This window comes from Halichoerus grypus, chromosome 5, assembly GCF_964656455.1.
Source record: "Halichoerus grypus chromosome 5, mHalGry1.hap1.1, whole genome shotgun sequence".
NCBI classification, from domain to species: Eukaryota; Metazoa; Chordata; class Mammalia; order Carnivora; family Phocidae; genus Halichoerus; species Halichoerus grypus.
In genome coordinates, this window is record NC_135716.1 from 113,785,822 (window position 1) to 113,804,389 (window position 18,568).

General features: G+C 35.4%; 1 protein-coding gene across 2 annotated transcripts in view; it reads right to left on the minus strand.

Annotated features, from left to right (window-relative positions):
* ZNF326 (zinc finger protein 326) overlaps window positions 1–18,568 on the minus strand; it is a 34,362-nt gene that overhangs the window by 14,306 nt on the left and 1,488 nt on the right. For both annotated transcript variants that reach the window (XM_036118601.2, XM_036118603.2), the window contains exons 2-7: window positions 17,478–17,522; window positions 9,222–9,257; window positions 9,015–9,126; window positions 6,468–6,873; window positions 3,876–4,074; window positions 1,841–1,952 (exon numbers count right to left, since the gene is read on the minus strand). In XM_036118601.2, the coding sequence (XP_035974494.1) occupies window positions 1,841–1,952; window positions 3,876–4,074; window positions 6,468–6,873; window positions 9,015–9,126; window positions 9,222–9,257; window positions 17,478–17,522 (910 nt within the window). The remainder of the gene's footprint in view (window positions 1–1,840; window positions 1,953–3,875; window positions 4,075–6,467; window positions 6,874–9,014; window positions 9,127–9,221; window positions 9,258–17,477; window positions 17,523–18,568) is intronic.

Here is an 18,568-nt window from a genome sequence, read left to right on the forward strand (position 1 = left end):
ATGGCCATCTTTTTAGATTAAACTCTTTTATACTTTTATATTATTTTCTTCGAGAGATCACCAACTATAAAAAAAATTCAAGACATTTTTAAAAACTGCTAAATTGGGGCCACCTGTGTGGCTCAGTCAGTTAAGCTTCCGACTCTTGTCTTGGCTCATGTCATGATCTCAGGGTTGTGAGATGGAACCCCGCATTGGCAGTGCTGGGCGTGGAGCCTGCTATTCTCTCTCCTTCTCCCTTTGCCCTTCCCCTCTCTCCCTCTCAAAATAAATAAATAAATAACCTGCTTAATTGCTTCCCAGTAATTATAACCATATTATATTATTTGGTTACCAACAAATTATAATAGTGTGCTTTGACTGTTTCATTGTTAGTAAATCAATGTTTCTTTTCTCCTCACTAATAAAATGCCATGCTATTATTTAAATTTCCAGTTTATCTTACAGTGAGTTTCAACATTTTCCTGAAAATTATTAACTAGCTGGTGTTCCTTCAGCCAATCATGTATTGAGCATCATGTTTTCTTCCTTTTTAAAAAACACTGGTCGGGGGTGCCTGGGTGGTTCAGTCAGTTAAGTATCCAACTCTGATTTCAGCTCAGGTCATGATATCGAGCCCCACATCGGGCTCCTTGCTGAGCATGGAATCTGCTTAAGATTCTGTCTGCCTCTGCCCCGCCCCCCAACTCTCTCTCTCTCAAAAAAAAAAAAAAATACTGGTTGGGTGATATTTATCTTAGACATTAATCATTTCTTCTGTTTATAGTATTTTCCAAGTCTGTTTGCTTTCAAGTTTTAAATTTTTATTTAAAATAATGTGGTCGGGCGCCTGGGTGGCTCAGTTGGTTAAGCGACTGCCTTCGGCTCAGGTCATGATCCTGGAGTCCCTGGATCGAGTCCCGCATCGGGCTCCCTGCTCGGCAGGGAGTCTGCTTCTCCCTCTGACCCTCCCCCTCTCATGTGCTTTCTCTCTCATTCTCTCTCTGTCAAATAAATAAATAAAATCTTAAAAAAAAAAAAAAAAAATAAAAAAAAAAAAATAAAATAAAATAATGTGGTCATTATTTCCTTTGTAATTTATTCTATAACTTTTAAGCCTGGGGGGGAAAAAAACTTCTGCAGCAATTATTTATAAATATTCTATTTTAGTTTTCTGTTATTTTCCATTTTGTAGGTTCTTTAATCCACCTGGATTTCATCTTCACTGTATAAGAGGATCTAAACTATTTCTCTTATTATTCAGTTGTCCAAGCAATCCCTTTCCCCCCTATTTTTAAGCAAGTCCCCTTTTGTTTGCAACCTCTTCTTTATATTATATTCTTACATATAACACAATTTTTTATAAGTTAATAATTCTATTATACTAATAACCTTTTTCTGGTACCACATATTTTTGACTATTATAGCTTTGTAATGTTTCAATTATCTAGAAAAGCTAGTACCTACTCATTTACTCTTCTTTTACAGAATCTTCTTTGGAATCAAGATTCACAACACCTGTTACATTTCTAAATATTTAGTTTTCCTATCCAAGAATATCACTATGTCTCCATGTACTCAAATCTCAAGAAGACTTTGTGGTTTTCTTCATGTTATGACATGTATTTCTTTTTAAGAATACTGTATTTCCAGGTATTTTTTATTTTTGGATTACCATTATGAATGTAACTCCTTTTTCTTATATTTTCTAAGTACTGACTGCACATAAATACCAAAAAATCTTTGATCAAACCTTTTCATTTGACGCTTATGAATTTTTTCACATTCCAATTAATGTATTTGCATTTTCTAGGAAACCGTTTTTAATAAGACCAATTTTCAGACTCTACTAAGCACAAACCTGTATCCATCTCCGTATTTCTCACTGTTTTTTTCTCTTCTGCGCCTTTGTTTCTCTCGCCGAGCCTCAATTCGTCGCTTTTCTTCTTCCTCATTTTTAGGGTCAGTTTTTGCTAGGATATCAGCAAAAGTCAAAACTAAAAATCATTTTTCCATTCTCCCTTTTCAGTCTCCACTTCAAAAATTATAGACATGCAAGGTTTACTTGCTGACCACAATCTAAGTTGAGCTCACCAGAAAAATCAGAGTTTGAGATTAACCAGTATTTCTGAAACTCCATTCATTTGAATACCATCATCATGAATTCAGTGCTTTTAGATAATTTTTTCATGTTCATATGACAAACTACACAGTAATTATAATTGTAGAAGTTAAACCGGTGAATCACCTAGTATAGTACTAATCAGTCATGAACATCAAAATTACCCAGATACTTTTTAAAAATGCACATGCCCTGGGGTGCCTGGGTGGCTCAGTTGGTTAAGCCTCCAATTCTTGGTTTCGGCTTGGTCAGTATCTCAGGGTTTTGACATGGAGCCTGCATCAGGCTCCATGCTAAGCGAGGAGTCTGCCTGAGATTCTCCCCTGCCCCCGCTCTACTCCTCCCCCCCGTTTGCACTCTCTCTCTCAAATAAACAAACAGATCTTTAAAAATGCATATGCCCTGGTCTACCTCTCCTTATTTAGGATGGAATCAGAACATCTATATGTTTTAAAAGGCTTCTCACATGATTCTGAGTCAGAGTTTTGTCTTGGGTGTTATATTTATTGTTGGGAGCTATTGTTGAGGATATAGTATTCTCCCAATACACAGAATCCCCTTTAGAGGACAAAGGGAAGACATTTTTCATGGTTCCTGATACCAGGAAAAGATGTATTTCTTCCTGATACCAGGAAAAGGTGTGTTTCTTCTGGAAAATTAATTTGCTTTTAATCTGTGGACATGACAACTCTTAGAGACAGTCACATTTCCAATTTTACATTGTTAAAAAAATTTTTTAAAACCCAGCTGACCATAGTTTTATGAATTTTTTTCTGGACTCTCAGTTCTGTTCTGCTGATCTATATGTCTGTCCTTGTGCCAGTACCACAAGGTCTTGATTACTGTGGCTTTGTAGCAAATTTTGAAATCATGAGTGTGAGTCTTTCTATTTTGTTTTTCTTTTTAGGATTGTTTCCACTATTTTAGATGCCTTGCAATTCCCTACAAACTTTAAAATCAACTTGTCAATTTTTGCAAAGAAGTCAGGTGGAATTCTGACAGGGATTGTACTAAATCTATAGATCAGTTTGGGAGTATAACCACCTTAACAATGTTAAGTCTTCAGATCTATGAACCACTTACTTAGTTTTTCCATTTATTTAGATCTTCTTTAACTTCTTTCAACAACGTTTTGCAGTTTTTGAGGTATAAGTTCTACACTTCTTTTGTTAAATTTATTCCTGAATATCTAGTCTTGCTGATGCCAGCATGAATGAAATGGTTTTCTTAATTTCATTTTCAGATTGGTTCTTGATTTTTTTAACAATGTAAAGCTGGAAATGTGACTATCTCTAAGAGTTGTCATGTCCACAAGATTAAAAACAAATTAATTTTTCATAAGAAACACACATTTTCCTGGTATCAGGAACCATGAAAAATGTCTTCCTTTTGTCCTCTAAAGGGGATTCTGTGTATTGGGACAATACTATACCCTCAACAATAGCTCCCAACAATAAATATAACACCCAAGACAAAACTGACTCAAAATCATGTGAGAAGCCTTTTAAAACATATAGATGTTCTGAGTCCATCCTAAATAAGGATTTAGGGAAGAGAGGTGGACCAGGGCATGTGCATTTTTAAGAAGTATCTCTGGGTAATTTTGATGTTCATGACCAATTAATAACTACACTAGGTGATTCACAAATCTAATTTCTACGATTGTAATTACTATGCAGTCTGTCATATGAACATGAAAAAATTATCTAAAAGCACTAAATTTTTAAAAAATTGGAAGTACCTTAAGCCTTAGCAATTATGTTTTCTTACTTACTAGGTGATTTGCTGAGGCTCATCTTCTCCACAGGTTTTGCTAGCTTGGGTTTCTTGATAAAGGTTCCACCAGGCTTATTAAATGGTTGCATCATTTTTCTCTTTATTCCTCTTGCAGCAGCAACTGTCACATTGGTGGGTTTGTTTTGATAGTCAACAACAATTCCAGGTCTATGAATGCTTCCAAAATCACTCATATGCTGCAAATTTGTGAAATCAAGAAATATTAGCATAGTATCCAAAGATAAAGTAGGAATTCACACAAATTCTACATGTTATCTATCTAATAATTTCACCTGAAAATTCCCCAGAATGTAACTAAATTTTACATGTCACTCTGAATAAACACATTGAAAAGCTTTGAATTATTACATGAACTCAAATCCAGTGAATTAGTATTTTTATTTCCAGTAGAACAAATATGGATATTTCCTACTTATTTTTTTATTTGTACCATTCAAAATTACTTGAGGTCATAAACAACATATGTGCCTGTCAGAATATTACCACTTGTACAACTCTCTGACAACTCCTCTTCAGAGTTCCTAATTGATGTTTTCCCATGAAAAGACCTTAAAAGACATCTTTATTTCACTAAAACCTGGCTTAAAAACTAAGATGCATAAAGAAGACCATATTTGAAGTCTGAAGTAAAAAAGATCCAGAAATCATTTAGGATTTCTCCCTGTTGAAAAAGGGAATGAGAAGGCGAGATGGAACATTAGTATGAAATAGGAGAGTTAAAGCATAACCATGCATCAACTTCCAGGACACACTTCAGATAAAGAATTACATCTGACGTTCCATTCACATTCTTACCTAGAGAAACATATTCTGACCCAGAAGCCCAAGAAGCGAAAGTTTACAGACGAAGAGTCATGCAACCAAACGACTCTTGTGTCCCTTCCTCTTCTCTTGTCATTAACAAAATCCACTACACCAAGAGGCCACATGTCCACAGAAATTTATTCTGCTAATCTTACTTTTAGAAGATAAAGATTGAGGAGTAATCTGAAGAGAAGGATCCAATGGGAATTGTACAAGTGAAGATTAAAAAAGAAAGTCCTGTTGGTTCATCTACTTCATTAACAGGAGGAAAGAAAGAAAAGTCCATTCAGACTAGAATGGTGAACACACAGTACAGGAATGCCTGTTTTTCTATTGTGAAAACAAAATTAATATTTGAAGTCTCATTAAGAAAAAAATCATTTGCCTAAAGTAATATACAGCATGGAAAATGTTAAGTGTTTTTCAAATTTTCAAACTGGAATTGATTTTCAACTTCAAAAACCAAAGCCTACTACCCCAACAATTTTCAATTAACCTATAGTCACTAATTATGGTGGAATAGCAACATATCAGTTGCTTACATTTATGTATTATGCTTAGGAATCCCTAGCTAACCTAGTAGACTTGAATAGATTAGTGTTACCAGGTAATTTGTAGAGTCACATTAGAAATATCTTCATTAATTATCCATTAAAGGTGCAATGCATTTTACATTAAGTAAAGGGTAACTGTTATAAATGCAAAATTTCTACACAAAAGTGACAAACTACACTCATGTACCAAAGGCTAATGAACAGTTAAAAACGTGTGCCCTACTACATTTTTTTTTTTATCAGAAGTACTTTCCTCTGCAAAGAGAATATTAAGAGTAACTGACTTAAAAAAAAGAAAAAAAAAAAAAAACATTTCTTACATTAAATCAAAAATACAGTATCCTTCATATGACCAAACTACAAAACTCCACAATCTACATACACTTACTAGGTAAAATTTCATGTCAGTCAAGTTACCTAAGAACATAAGTCATTATCTTTATACTATGTCCTGAAATAAAACACTTGAAGACTAGTATATTTACTCATGTAAGCAATGATTTACAAAATATTACTTCCTAGGAAGGAGCGAGAGACATGTTTGTACAGGTAGGAACTTACTTCTCAATAGTATAAACTAGTGACACAAGGGAAAACAGAACACCCAGCAATGGGACATATTGCAAGAGAGTGAGTTAGTAATTATACTGACCACAAATCATTCTTCAACCTATTAAACATATCAACTTCTTCACCATGTAAACATGGCTAAGCTACCCTCATCTATCACCAACTTTTAGTCCCTTGTGTTTAATGTGAAATATGGAGCTCTGAAGAAATTCTATGTGCTAGAGTTAGCAGCAAAGTATAAACATTTTATCATACATTGCACCTTTAACCTACTCAAAAACTCCAAAGGGTTCAGTTACCTTTTACAATAATCCAAGAACTGTCCCACCAGCAAAACTGCTAGTGTTTACAAGGAAAAATGCAACTCCTTTTAACCCCTTTTAGACCAAAACCTAATATCCTCACCTTTTTAATAAAGGGAGATTTGGCAAAACTTATGAACAATCATCTCACACTGCCACTTATTTTCTGAAGTGCTGGAAAAACTTTTATAGGCAACCTAAAAATTATGCTTATGATTGAACTTTTGCTTCAAAATACACTGGGATGAACAGTGTTTATTCTAGATGAAAACCATGGTCTTGAAAGGGTTTAAAAGAGTGACTAGTGAAAAGAATCTGAAAAGATTCTGTTGTACTTACTCCTCGGCCTCGGCCTCTGCCTGTTGATGGTCCTCCAAAAGCATCATAGTTTCTGCTTCCAAACGTACTTTCAGGATAAGCAGGCGTTCCTCTCCCCCGAGAGCCTACAGGTGCAGGCTTCATATGGGGTGAAGAAAAACTGCTGTAGGAAGAGTAATTCTCTCTTCCTCTGTCCTCCATAAACCCAGGCCTCAATTTTGAACGGGAGTAAGGTGCTTCCCAGCTAGACCCGCCCTGGTTTCTACCTCCGAAAGAGTCAAGGCTATTCCGGTAGGAGCTCTCAAATCGACCACCATAACTACCTCCGAAGCGGCTTTGTTCGGGTTCATTAAAACCATAGCCAGATCTGTACAGATCTCGCCCACCCAGAGAAGACCTGGAGTCGTAAGACTCATAAGGTCCAAACCTGGAAAAGTTGCACAGTGAGGGAAAAAACAAAAGTAAGCTTACTAATGTTAGACAATTCAAAAGACAAATTATCAGATGACATTTATCAACTAAAATTCATTTATACCATACTGGTTTGCACAGTTCTACTTTTATTCACACCTGATTAGGGCTGGGCAGTTCAACATGAGACCAGATAGAAAGCTATCTGAGTCAGTTTTTAAATATGAATTGAGTTAAGTAAACCTTAGCTTAAAAATCTGCTTTGTAGCAGCTTTTCTATTTTATTAAAAAGATTTGTCTGTTGGTATTTAAGCCCAGCCCTAGTCTTGGAAAAAGTCATTTACTAAAGTTCACAAACTACTCAAACTTTCTTTGAATCCATCCCTAGTATTGGAAAATACCAAATATTTACAATATTTTGGCTTTCAATAGGGACAAAAATTGAAGACTACACTGATATAAGCTATTTGTGACACAAAAGAGATCCTTTTGCACCCCCAATAATCTATATCACAAAACTGCTTCATTGTGTCTATAGCAGTCAAAATTTGGAGAATTATCTCTGGTTATGAAATTTGATATCCTGCCCAACTTTGGGTAAGGTCAATAATCAATCCTCAGTCACTTTCCACTTGTAGACTAGCAAATCTAACAAATCTAAAAGGATAAGCACATAAAATAGAACATAAAAGTAAAAGACCACCAACATATACCCTCTGCACATAAATTATCAAGGCAGATGAGAAAGAATACATTTTAAGTCTTCAATTATTTAAAAAATTCTTTCCTGGCAGGAAATTATCACATAAAACTACTCTAAAAAAGGGGAGCACACAGTCTCCTCAAGGTTTTAATAGAGTCAACAGAAGAAACAAATCATCTTAACTTCTCACAAATCCAAAGCATGGATTACAAAAGTTGCTTGATATCTTACAACATAGTTTTATAAAGGCCCACAATTACACATGAGATAAACAATAACATCTACATAGTTTATGCACAACACATTTACAATGCAATAGGGCAATAACGGATATATTAAAACATTTAAATGTGTTACATTATTTCAATTATTTACAGATCACTAAATAGAATGTACTATTTACTTCTGAATCCTGGTAACCATATAAAAATTATTCCTCTTTCCAACTCTTTTTAAAACATCTATCACATAAGCAAAATTGTTGTATCTGTTCATTTTTTTTATTTTCCTCTACTATAAACCATAGTGGCACACTTGAAGCAGAAAGAAGGAAAGTAAGCATCATTCAGTCCATCCTTAAGGAATCCAGATCCTTCAACTTATGAAGAAGGAGGATAGTTTCAAATGTTACCTAACTAGTTATATTTAGTAGAAATATCTGTGCCTCAAAAGGTATACCGCCTTTGCCTGAAATGTGGTCAACCCTAAAGCCTATACTAGTTCAACTAGTGTTAAGCTTTACAAGGTATCAACAGTGAAATATAAAAACAATCTAAACTCTAGTGCATTAAAATAAACGAAGGTATAGTATTCATGGCTTTGATACAATGCTCCTAGCTTAGAGCACAGTGTTTTTGGTATAAGTAGTACCTGCCAATAAATAACCTAGACATGAACTTAAAGAACGTTTTATTATTACAATATGTTCTTACAACTTACTCTAAAATTGAAATTGAAAGAATAACTATCTTAAATGTTTCTCAGAAACTGAATGTTGCTAGACTGGTTCAGTTAAACCCATTCCAGTCAAAGACTGCTTTGCTGCTTTACAGAACACCCCATATTAGAAAAGATACTTTTAAAACTCATAAAGAAAAAAACTTCACAAATAATATTTCCAATAACATTTTTATATCATTTGTTCAGAACATTCTGAATGATAAGGAGTTAAAAGTAAAAGAAGTAAAAAAAAAAAATCACTACTGAAGACAGAAAATCCTACTCTACTGTATTGAAATGAAAATAGCTACTTGAAGTTTTCCTAAAATAATGTCTGTCAGTGACCCTGAGATAATTTTTAGAACCATTAATTAACACCTTTAAACATTTAAGGTGATTATTCAATACCAAATAGTGAAGTTCAAGTATCATAACATGCGTAAGGAATACTTAAATTAAAATATCCAGAATCTTATAGTCATCTAATTATTTGGCCAAGTGATTAAGCAATTTACCTGCTACCCCCACCACCACCACTGTGATTGTCCATGCCATATGACTGGTTTAGGTAGGAGTCCATGGATCTTTGACCCCCATAGGATCCATGGCCATAGTCACGGTCCATCCCTATAAAGAGTTTAAAAAGAAAAAAATTAAATGATGCTCACCTTTACTGGCACCCAAAAGAAGAATTTTTAGATAAATATCCTTGAATGTCAGACCTCCATAAGATCCGGGGCCATAATCACGATCCATTCCTAAAATAGAGTCAATAACAAAAGGTCAGTAAGATAGACCATTCTCTTTGGGAATCTTTGCATAAAACATGAGATACTCATATCAGTTATCTGAGATAATAATTCATCAATAACATTTAAGCTAAACTCACACTAGACATGGACGGAAAAAACTCACAGCATAATCTACTGAAAAATCAGATTTGCTAAGAAAACTTAATTTTTCAAAAAAAAATTATCAACTAAAAAGTTCTATGTTAGAATTATTTTCAATTTAGCCAACATTTATTTGACTAGGGTACTCCTTTAAGGTTCTGTATTAGGAATGATACAGTATGTAATCAGTAACAAATAATTCCTACTCTCAAGAAAAGTCAGCATTTAATAATGTCAAAAAGAAAAATTTTTGTTTTAAGTATAGTTTTTGCAAATAACTGTCCTCAAAATGTCTAAAAACCCAGAAGCAGCCACATTTTCAACTAGCCTAATTTCAATTTGTTCATATATTAACTGAAATAGACATTTTTAAAAAGTAAAATCATGGAGTAGGGGGCTAATCTGTGGTACTACGCCTGTAAATAATAACAACTCAACAAACATTTAAATCCTCAAATACTCGAATGAATGTGAACTCTAGCAATTCAAAACACTAAAAAAAATTCTAATACATTAAGGGTACTGAGTATATTTTATTACACTGCAATCCCACCTATATCCCAACCTCTTACATTAAAAATACAACAAGAGGTAATAAAATGAATTTACTACGATTTTAAAAATGAAAAAATTTTAGAACCATTTAGAATGTGTCCTATAAAGTCCTTTAAAATCCTTTATTACCACCCTCCCCAAATTTTATGCACTAATAAATACAATAGTATACATAGAGCAAATACCTTAATTTGTATTTTTTTAAACACTAAATTTTAATTACAATCACTTCAATATTGCTGGTCCTAACAACAACAATAATGACAACAGCAACAACTTCACAAAAATACCACGCAGAATCTTGCAACTTTAAAGCTGGAAGCAATCTTATTTTATAGATTTAAGGATAAAATTCAATCTTATTTTATAGATTAGGGAGCTAAAATCGAAACAGATGAAATGATTTTCCCAAAGTTCAGTAAGTATCCACCCCTCCAGCTTTATGCTGTTGCTTTTACGTGAAACACTCTCCTCTAAAACCCCAAATATCTGCTTCTTGAAATCTCATCTTTTAAAGTCCATTTCAAATACTAACCCTTTTCAAGAACACTTTTAGTGATACTGTCTCAGTTGATTATCATCTCTTTCTTCTAACTATCTACAAGTCTGTAGCTCTTATATGGTGCTTATGATACTCTGCCTTACATTCTGAGACTTGTGGCCTCATCTTAAATGTACACTAGTCTTGTGGTCAGGGTCTGATTTTTATTAATTCTCTTATACCCCCGAGCCACAGTTCTCAAGGAATAGCCTGTTCACCACTGGGAGTTGCCAGGACCCTTTCAGGGATCCACAAGATCAAACAATTTTCATAAATAATACTACAACATTATGTGCCTTTTTCACAGGGTGACATTTGCACTGAAGATGCAAAAGCATGGTAGGTAAAACTGCGAGCGCCGCAGCACAAATCAAGGCAGTGGCACCGAGCCGTACTAGCAGCCAATGCAGTCCTCCACACGGCACACACGTGGTAAAAAATAATAAAAGAGCACTGCCATCTCCACTTACAAAAGTCCTTGATGAAGCAGTCAGGATTATCAGTTTTATTAAATCGTCACCTTTGAGTACACTTTCTTTCTGATATTCTCTAGTAAAACAGAAAGTACACAGAAAGAAAGCAATTTTGCTGCATACCAAAGTAGCACAGTTTTGTCCAGGAAAAGCCATTGTGCAAGTGCTTGGTTAACTGAATTAGCCTCTTTTACAAGGAAGACTATTTTTCCTAGAAAGACAGACCAACATTCAAAAACTAAGGTTGTCAGACTTGAGCATTTGGCAGACATTTTCTCAAAAATGAACAAAGTAAAACTGTCAGTTCAAGGAAAACAAGTAACAGTACGTGCTGCCAATAATAAAATTTGATCTTTCAAGTGAAATTTAGAATTTTATAAAACTTGTACGTACCAATATGCATAACAGAGCACAAAAAGTTTATCAATATGCAAAAAGTACTAATGAGCTCTTCTACTTTTTTTTTTCATACTAAGACTTTCTATGAGGTATGTAATTTACATTTACGACATATCTCAATTTCAACTGTCTACATTGCAAGTGCTCGATGCGGATAATGGACCATATTAGACAACACAGTTCTAGACTAATAGAAGAGCCAATTATTTGTCTTTAAAGTTGGTAACTTATGCTCATACCATCACAGATAGAGGGCAATTTTGAAATTAAAATAAAAATTTCAAACTTAAAAGCCTTCTTCTAAGCCTCATATTAAAAATAATCTTAAGGGGCAGCTCAGGTGGCTCAGTAGGTTAAGCATCCAACTCTTGGTTTCACCGCCGGTCATGATCTCAAGATCATGAGACTGAGCCCCACCTTGTGCTCTGCACTCAGCACAGAGTCTGCTTGGGATTCTCTCTCCCTACCCTTTGCCCCTCCCACTGTTCACGTGCTCTTTCTCTAAACAAATAAATAAATAAAATCTTTTTAAAATATAAATAATAATAATCTTAAGAGTTAGGTTCAGTTAGGTACACAAAGTAAAAAGTCTTGCATTTTGTTATTTCTGCCGATTTCAATTTTGAGCTCACAGAGGCTGTATTTGGATACTAAATCCTTTTGTTTTTTATTCTGTGTGTTTTTATTTCACTACGGAGTCATAAATTACTAATATTTCTTGAACACCCACCTTTTGCCAGGCATTGCGGAGTACACAAAAATTAAGAGAGCCACCTTTACATGGCAATGACTTTGGCTTATTATTCATAGTACCGCTATTATTCAGTTAATTAAAAAGGAAAGAAGGAAAAGTCTTTATACTGTATGTAATCAGTGTGATTATAGGGATATAGATTCTACAAGATGACTACTTATATATGAACAATATTCTTCCAGGTTACCAAATGAACTTAAAAATCACTTTAAAAATAAAACTGTAAGAATATAACATTATACCTTTACTATTAATATTAAATGAAACTAATTCACTCAAAAATAAAACTGACCTAATGTTTTAAATCAAATCTATTGTTTCAATCACTCTATCATACAAATAAGCTCAACAAATATTAAAACTAGTTACAATTAAATCACAAGGAAGGAGCTGAGGAGTATAATAGGAAAAAACAACTGACTTAGGATCAAAATAATTAATGAGTTGTGTGACACTAAGTCTTGAACAGGACCACTTTTCACCATATCCATACTTCCAGCATCCTGCTACAGGCCACCAGCATCTCTCACTTACATTACTTCAACAGCCTCCTAACTGGTTTTCCTGCTTCCACTTTTGCTCCCTTTGTTTATTCTGAAGAAAATAGCCAAAGTAATTCTGTTAAAGTTTAAGTTTAAATCATGTTCAATGCTTAGTAACTTCCAATGGCTTCCCATCTTACTCAAAGTAAAAGCCAAAGCCTTAAATAATTTGTAAGGCCCTATACAGTGGCTCTGAACCAAGGACAATTTTGCCCTCCAGGGGACATTTGACAATGTCTGAAAGCACTTTTGGTTGTCAAAACTGAAGGGCAGGTGCTACTCACATCTAGTGCAAAAGCGAAGGATGCAGCTAACCAGTCTAAAATGCACAAGACATCCCCCACAACAGAGAATTATCTAGTCCAAAATGTCAATACTGCTGAAGTTGAGAAATCCTGCCCTATATAATTCACCCCATCACTTCTTAACTTCATCATCTACTATTCCCCCTTATCACTCCAGGTATACCAGGCCCCTTGCTGTCCCTAGAATACAATAAGTATATACCCATTTTGCATCTGCTGCTGCCTCTGCCTGGAACGCTCTTCCTCTGTATCTGTACCTCTCAATCCCTCCACTCTTTCAGGTCTTTATTTCCTATTCTCTCTCTTAGATATAAATAAATTATCTTTGATTTTCAATGCCTCTGGCTACAACTCTTACCATGCTAACCTTGTCTTAAGACTGTTCGGGGGCGCCTGGGTGGCTTAGTCGTTGGGCATCTGCCTTCGGCTCAGGTCATGATCCCTGGGGTCCTGGGATGGAGCCCTGCCCGCATCAGGCTCCCTGCTCGGCGGGGGATCTGCTTCTCCCTCTCCCACTCCCCCTGCTTGTGTTCCTGCTCTCGCTATCTCTCTCGGTCAAGTAAGTAAATAAAATATTTAAAAAGAAAAAAAAAAAAAGACTGTTCAGCAAAAATCATCTGCTCTAGTCAAAACATTCTTCTTAAGTCTAGGAGAACCTGAGTGGCTCAGTTAGTTAAGCGTCCAGGTCTTGATCTCAGGATCATGAGTTCAAGCCCCGTGTTGGGCTCCATGCTGGGCATGGAGCCTATTTACAAAGAAAAAAAAAACCCAAAACAAAACAAAAAACAAAAAACCATTCTTCATGAGTCTCTCTGAACCCCAATGCACTCAACCCTATCTTTATTCCTGCTTTCCCTCTATCTGGAATGCTCTCCCTCTTTTGTCTGCTATTTATATAAGAAGTTATTATGAAGCAGGAAGGAAACATGGAAACAATGCAAATACAACTTCCTTCCAAGAAATGGTATGAAGGGAATTTGGAACTTGACAGGTTTTCCAGTACCTTTTAGTTCATCTCAGTCACTGAAAAATACAACGCTGACAATGAATTGTATTGATGGCTTCATTTGGTAACTACACATCTTTTATATTCTAAAGCCTACAGCATTCTTCCTCTAGATAGCCCCATAGCTTGCATCCTCACCTCCTCAAATCTGTGCTCAAATGTCACCTCCTTAATAAGTCCTTCCCCAACAAACACACACATACTACCAACACCACCACTACTACCACCACCACCCCTTCCCTCTGTCGTTTTTCTCCTAAGCAATTATTACCATCTAACATACAATATATGTTACTTCTTTATCTTGTTTACTTTCCATTTCATCCCACTAGATTGTACGCTCCCCCCAAGGGCAAGAATATGGGCTGCTATATTGCCAGCTCCTAGAATAGTATCTGATATACAGCATTCACTCAAGAAATATTTGTTAAATGAAGTCAAATTGTATCTCTGAAATTAAGCTCCTCATTTATAAAATGTAGATAACCTAGACCTCAAAATAATGTCAAATAATGATCTTTAACCAGCAGTGCATTCCAAAATCATTCAGAGTACTTTTTCATAACATGCACAACTAGGGACCACTTGTCTAAAATTAAGATTCAAGAGGACTAGAGTATGACCTGAACAGATATACTTTGAAAAAGCTCTCCAGGGGAATCTAACAATCACAATGTTGGAACTTACATTAAGAGAAAAAAATGAAAGTCATAACATTAGTAAAACATTAATCCAAAAAAATATATGCATCCCCACGTTCACTACAGCTTTATTTACAATAATTAAGATATGGAAACAACCTAAGTGCCCACTGAAGAATGAATAGATAAAGAAGATGGGGTATAGATATACAATGGAATAGGACTCAGCCATAAAAAGGAATGGAATCTTACCATTTGCAACAACACTGATGGACCCTGAGGGCACTATGCTAAGTGAAATAAGTTACAAAGAAAAACAAATACTGTATGGTTTCACATGTATATGGAATCTAAACAAACCAAAAAAAAAAAAAAAAACAACAACACACAGCTTATTGATACAGAGAACAGATTGGTGGTTACTAGAGGAGAGGGTAGAGGTGGGCAAAGGGAATCAAGAGGTACAAATATTCAGTTATAAAAAAATAAGTCATGGGGATATAATGTATAGCATGATGACTGTACATTAAGAAAACAAACTTCTGGCCTGGTATGATTCTGCATTTCAAAGTCCTACATTTAGACATTAAGTCCAACTCTCTGATAAACACTACTAGAAACTGAAGCCTTCTATCATTCCAAATCTCTCTCTTTGGTGAAAGTTTTAGTCCTACTCATTCCAGTTTAAAATCTTGGACCCATTTTTATTCATCCTTCTCAATTTTCTACTCACTACTAGTCAGCTTGCAAGTTCTGCTAATTTTCTCTAGAAACTTCTTAATATTTTAAAAATTATTATTGTCAGGTGCCTGGGTGGCTCAGTCGGTTAAGCATCTGCCTTTGGCTCAGGTCACTGTCCTGGGGTCCTGGGATCTAGCCCCAAGTCAGGCTCCCTGGTCAGTGGGGAGTCTACTCCTCCCTCTCCTTCTGCCCCTCTCCCCCACTCGTGGTCTCTCTCTTACTTGCTCTCTCTCTCAAGTAAATGAATAAAATCTTTAAAAAAAAATTAATTTTGTCATCTCCCAAGTTCAGGGTCTTTAAGTCCTAACACCTAAATTTATGAAATGGTTTTTTAGCTAATTTTCCAGTTTTCTTTTTTTTTTAAAGATTTTATTTTTTTTTGAAAAAAATTTTTTTACTTTTTTTATCATTATGTTAATCACCATACATACATCATTAGTTTTTAATGTAGTGTTCCATGATTCATTGTTTGTGCATAACACCCAGTGCTCCATGTAGAACGTGCCCTCTTTAATACCCATCACCAGGCTAACCCATCCTCCCACCCCCCTTCCCTCTAGAACCCTCAGTTTGTTTTTCAGAGTCCATCTTCTCTCATGGTTCGTCTCCCCCTCCGATTTCCCCCCCTTCATTCTTCCCCTCCTACTTAAAGATTTTATTTTTAAGTAATCTCTACACCAAACATGGGGCTTGAACCTACAACCCCAAGAGCAAGAGTCGCATGCTCTACCAATTGACTGAGCCAGCCAGGCACTCCTAACTTTCCAGTTTTCAATCTACCTAAGTGTGGATACAAATCAAACTTCCTTTGCTAATTTTATTATGTCACTCAGTATTCTTGGCACCTGGGTGGCTCAGTGGGTTAAGCATCTGCCTTCGACTTGGGTCCTGATCTCCAGGTCCTGGGATAGAGCCCGGCACCCACTGGGTTCCCAGCTCAGAGGGCAGTGTGCTTTTCTCTCTCCTTTTAACTCTCACCCTCAACTTGTGCTCTCTCTCTTTCTCTCAAATGAATAAATAAATTCTTAAAAAAAAAAACCAAAAACAAAAAAAAACTGCATTCTTCAGGGGGGCCTGGACAGCTCAGTTGGTAGAGCGTGCAACTCTTGATCTCAGGGTTGTAGGTTCCAGCCGCAGGGTGGGTGTAGAGATTACTTAAAAATAAAAGCTTAAAAAACAACAACAACAACAATAACAACAACAAACAACTATATTCTTCAGCATTCAATATATACTGACCACTTCCTATATCTTGAGCCTTTTTAGCCCATATGAAGTACAAAGTTTCTCTAAACTCTTAGAGATGATACAAAGAAATTAACTGGATAGTAATTATTCTCATAAAATGGCACAGCTTTACTTAGTAGTACATTTGCTTCAGTTTTATTTTATGAATGTATTATATTCTGTTCCATTTCTCGGGCAATCAGGATATTTACTTCCACTCTGGGGTCCTTTTTTTAACCACACTGAATTGTTCCACGTTCTTTTTTATGTTATCATCCTGCCTGGCAGAGTCTTAACTTTAATAACTATCAAAACAACATCCAATTGTATTCTGCATACCTCCTATGATTTTATCTAGCTCTGTAGTCACAACTCTAACGTCACACTTAAGTCAATAAATAATCAGGCTTTTTCATGTGCTCCTCTAGACAGCTCTTTATATACTAACACATTTCGACACATTAAAGCAAATGACCTCAAAAACAAGGTCAAAATGCATTACATTAGAAGGAATATAAAATCAAGCCAATAATCCACTTAATCTACATTATTCAATACCAAAGCTTCTCATTCAGCAAAAATAACTCAGCTAGTTTCTTGTAACTCATCACTCAGAATGTAGTCAAGGCCTTTTGGAATAAATTAAAGGAATCATAATTCAAATAAAACAAAGAGTCAAACTAATCTGAATAGCCCTAACTTTTCTGATCACAAATTCCCTAATTCAAATACTATACACAGTATGACAACATTAACACAGAGCAGTGATATATCAAGAGACAACACAATGACTGAAACAAGGTAGAACTGGCTTTTTACATTGTTACTTTATGTGCATGTGGAGAAAAACTGAAATGCTTTCCCTTAACATATTTAAGAACAAACGAAAGAGGATACTCACCATTAAAGCCCTGATAAGTATTTCTGCAAGCAGAGTGTGTGTAATCTATGAAGACACATTTAACAGAAAGAAATTAGTACAATATTAGCAAAAATCTGAAATTACATACTCATCTATTCAAATGAAACACAATTTTTAAAAATGCCATTAACTCACTTATCTGCAAAATTGGGGTATAAATAATTACAAATATTTCATATGGGAAAACACAGATCTCTTCCTCTTCACTATCTCCCCAAGAGGCAGGTTTATCATCCAAATTATGATAATGTAAAAATTAGCTTATAACACCTGATATATAATTGCCAAACGAGGAATCCAGTACTGATTTATACAGGGTAACAAAGGGAAAGCAGACAGATTAAATTATGTATCAAATATTGCAAAAAGGGCCATCTGAGAATTGATTCTATGTAACATATAATTTTTTCAAAGTTAATATAGTTCTTTTACCTATTTGCTCTCTAAGGTTTTCAAGATTTTATTGGAGAATGCATATGCACATATGCATGTGTATGCCTGTGCTATATCTATCCAGGAAATGGCATCACCAAAAACCATACTGGCAATTTCCGTCAAAACTGACTTGGCAATCGTTAGATCCTTTAATTAATTTTACTAATAAATAGTAAAAGAAAGGAAGTTAATATAGTGGTCACTCGGATACAAGAGAATCCAGCTACACTACATAGGATTAGATTCAGACATATTGTCAGTCAAATTCCACTCCCAAATACAGCAGTATAGGCTAAGAGGAAGCAAGAGAGGGGGGGAGTATTTTCTCACTGACACTGTTTATAATTTTATTACTGACACTGTTTGGAATTGTAGGCACATGGTGACAATAAAAGCAAACATACTAGGTTTTATTATTGTTTCTCAAGTCTCTACAGAAAATGGATTCTCCTGCGGGGGCGGGGGGCGGGGGCAGAGACACCACTCCCATTGTTCCCTCCCCCCACCCAGGGAGCTCCCGCTGTACCATGGGTGTTGATACTGTCATCAAACTTGGGCATGAAAATACAATATATTTTTTTTAAGTTTCATTCCTAGCTTTGGCACTTCAAATATTCATAGTTTAAAAGGTATCT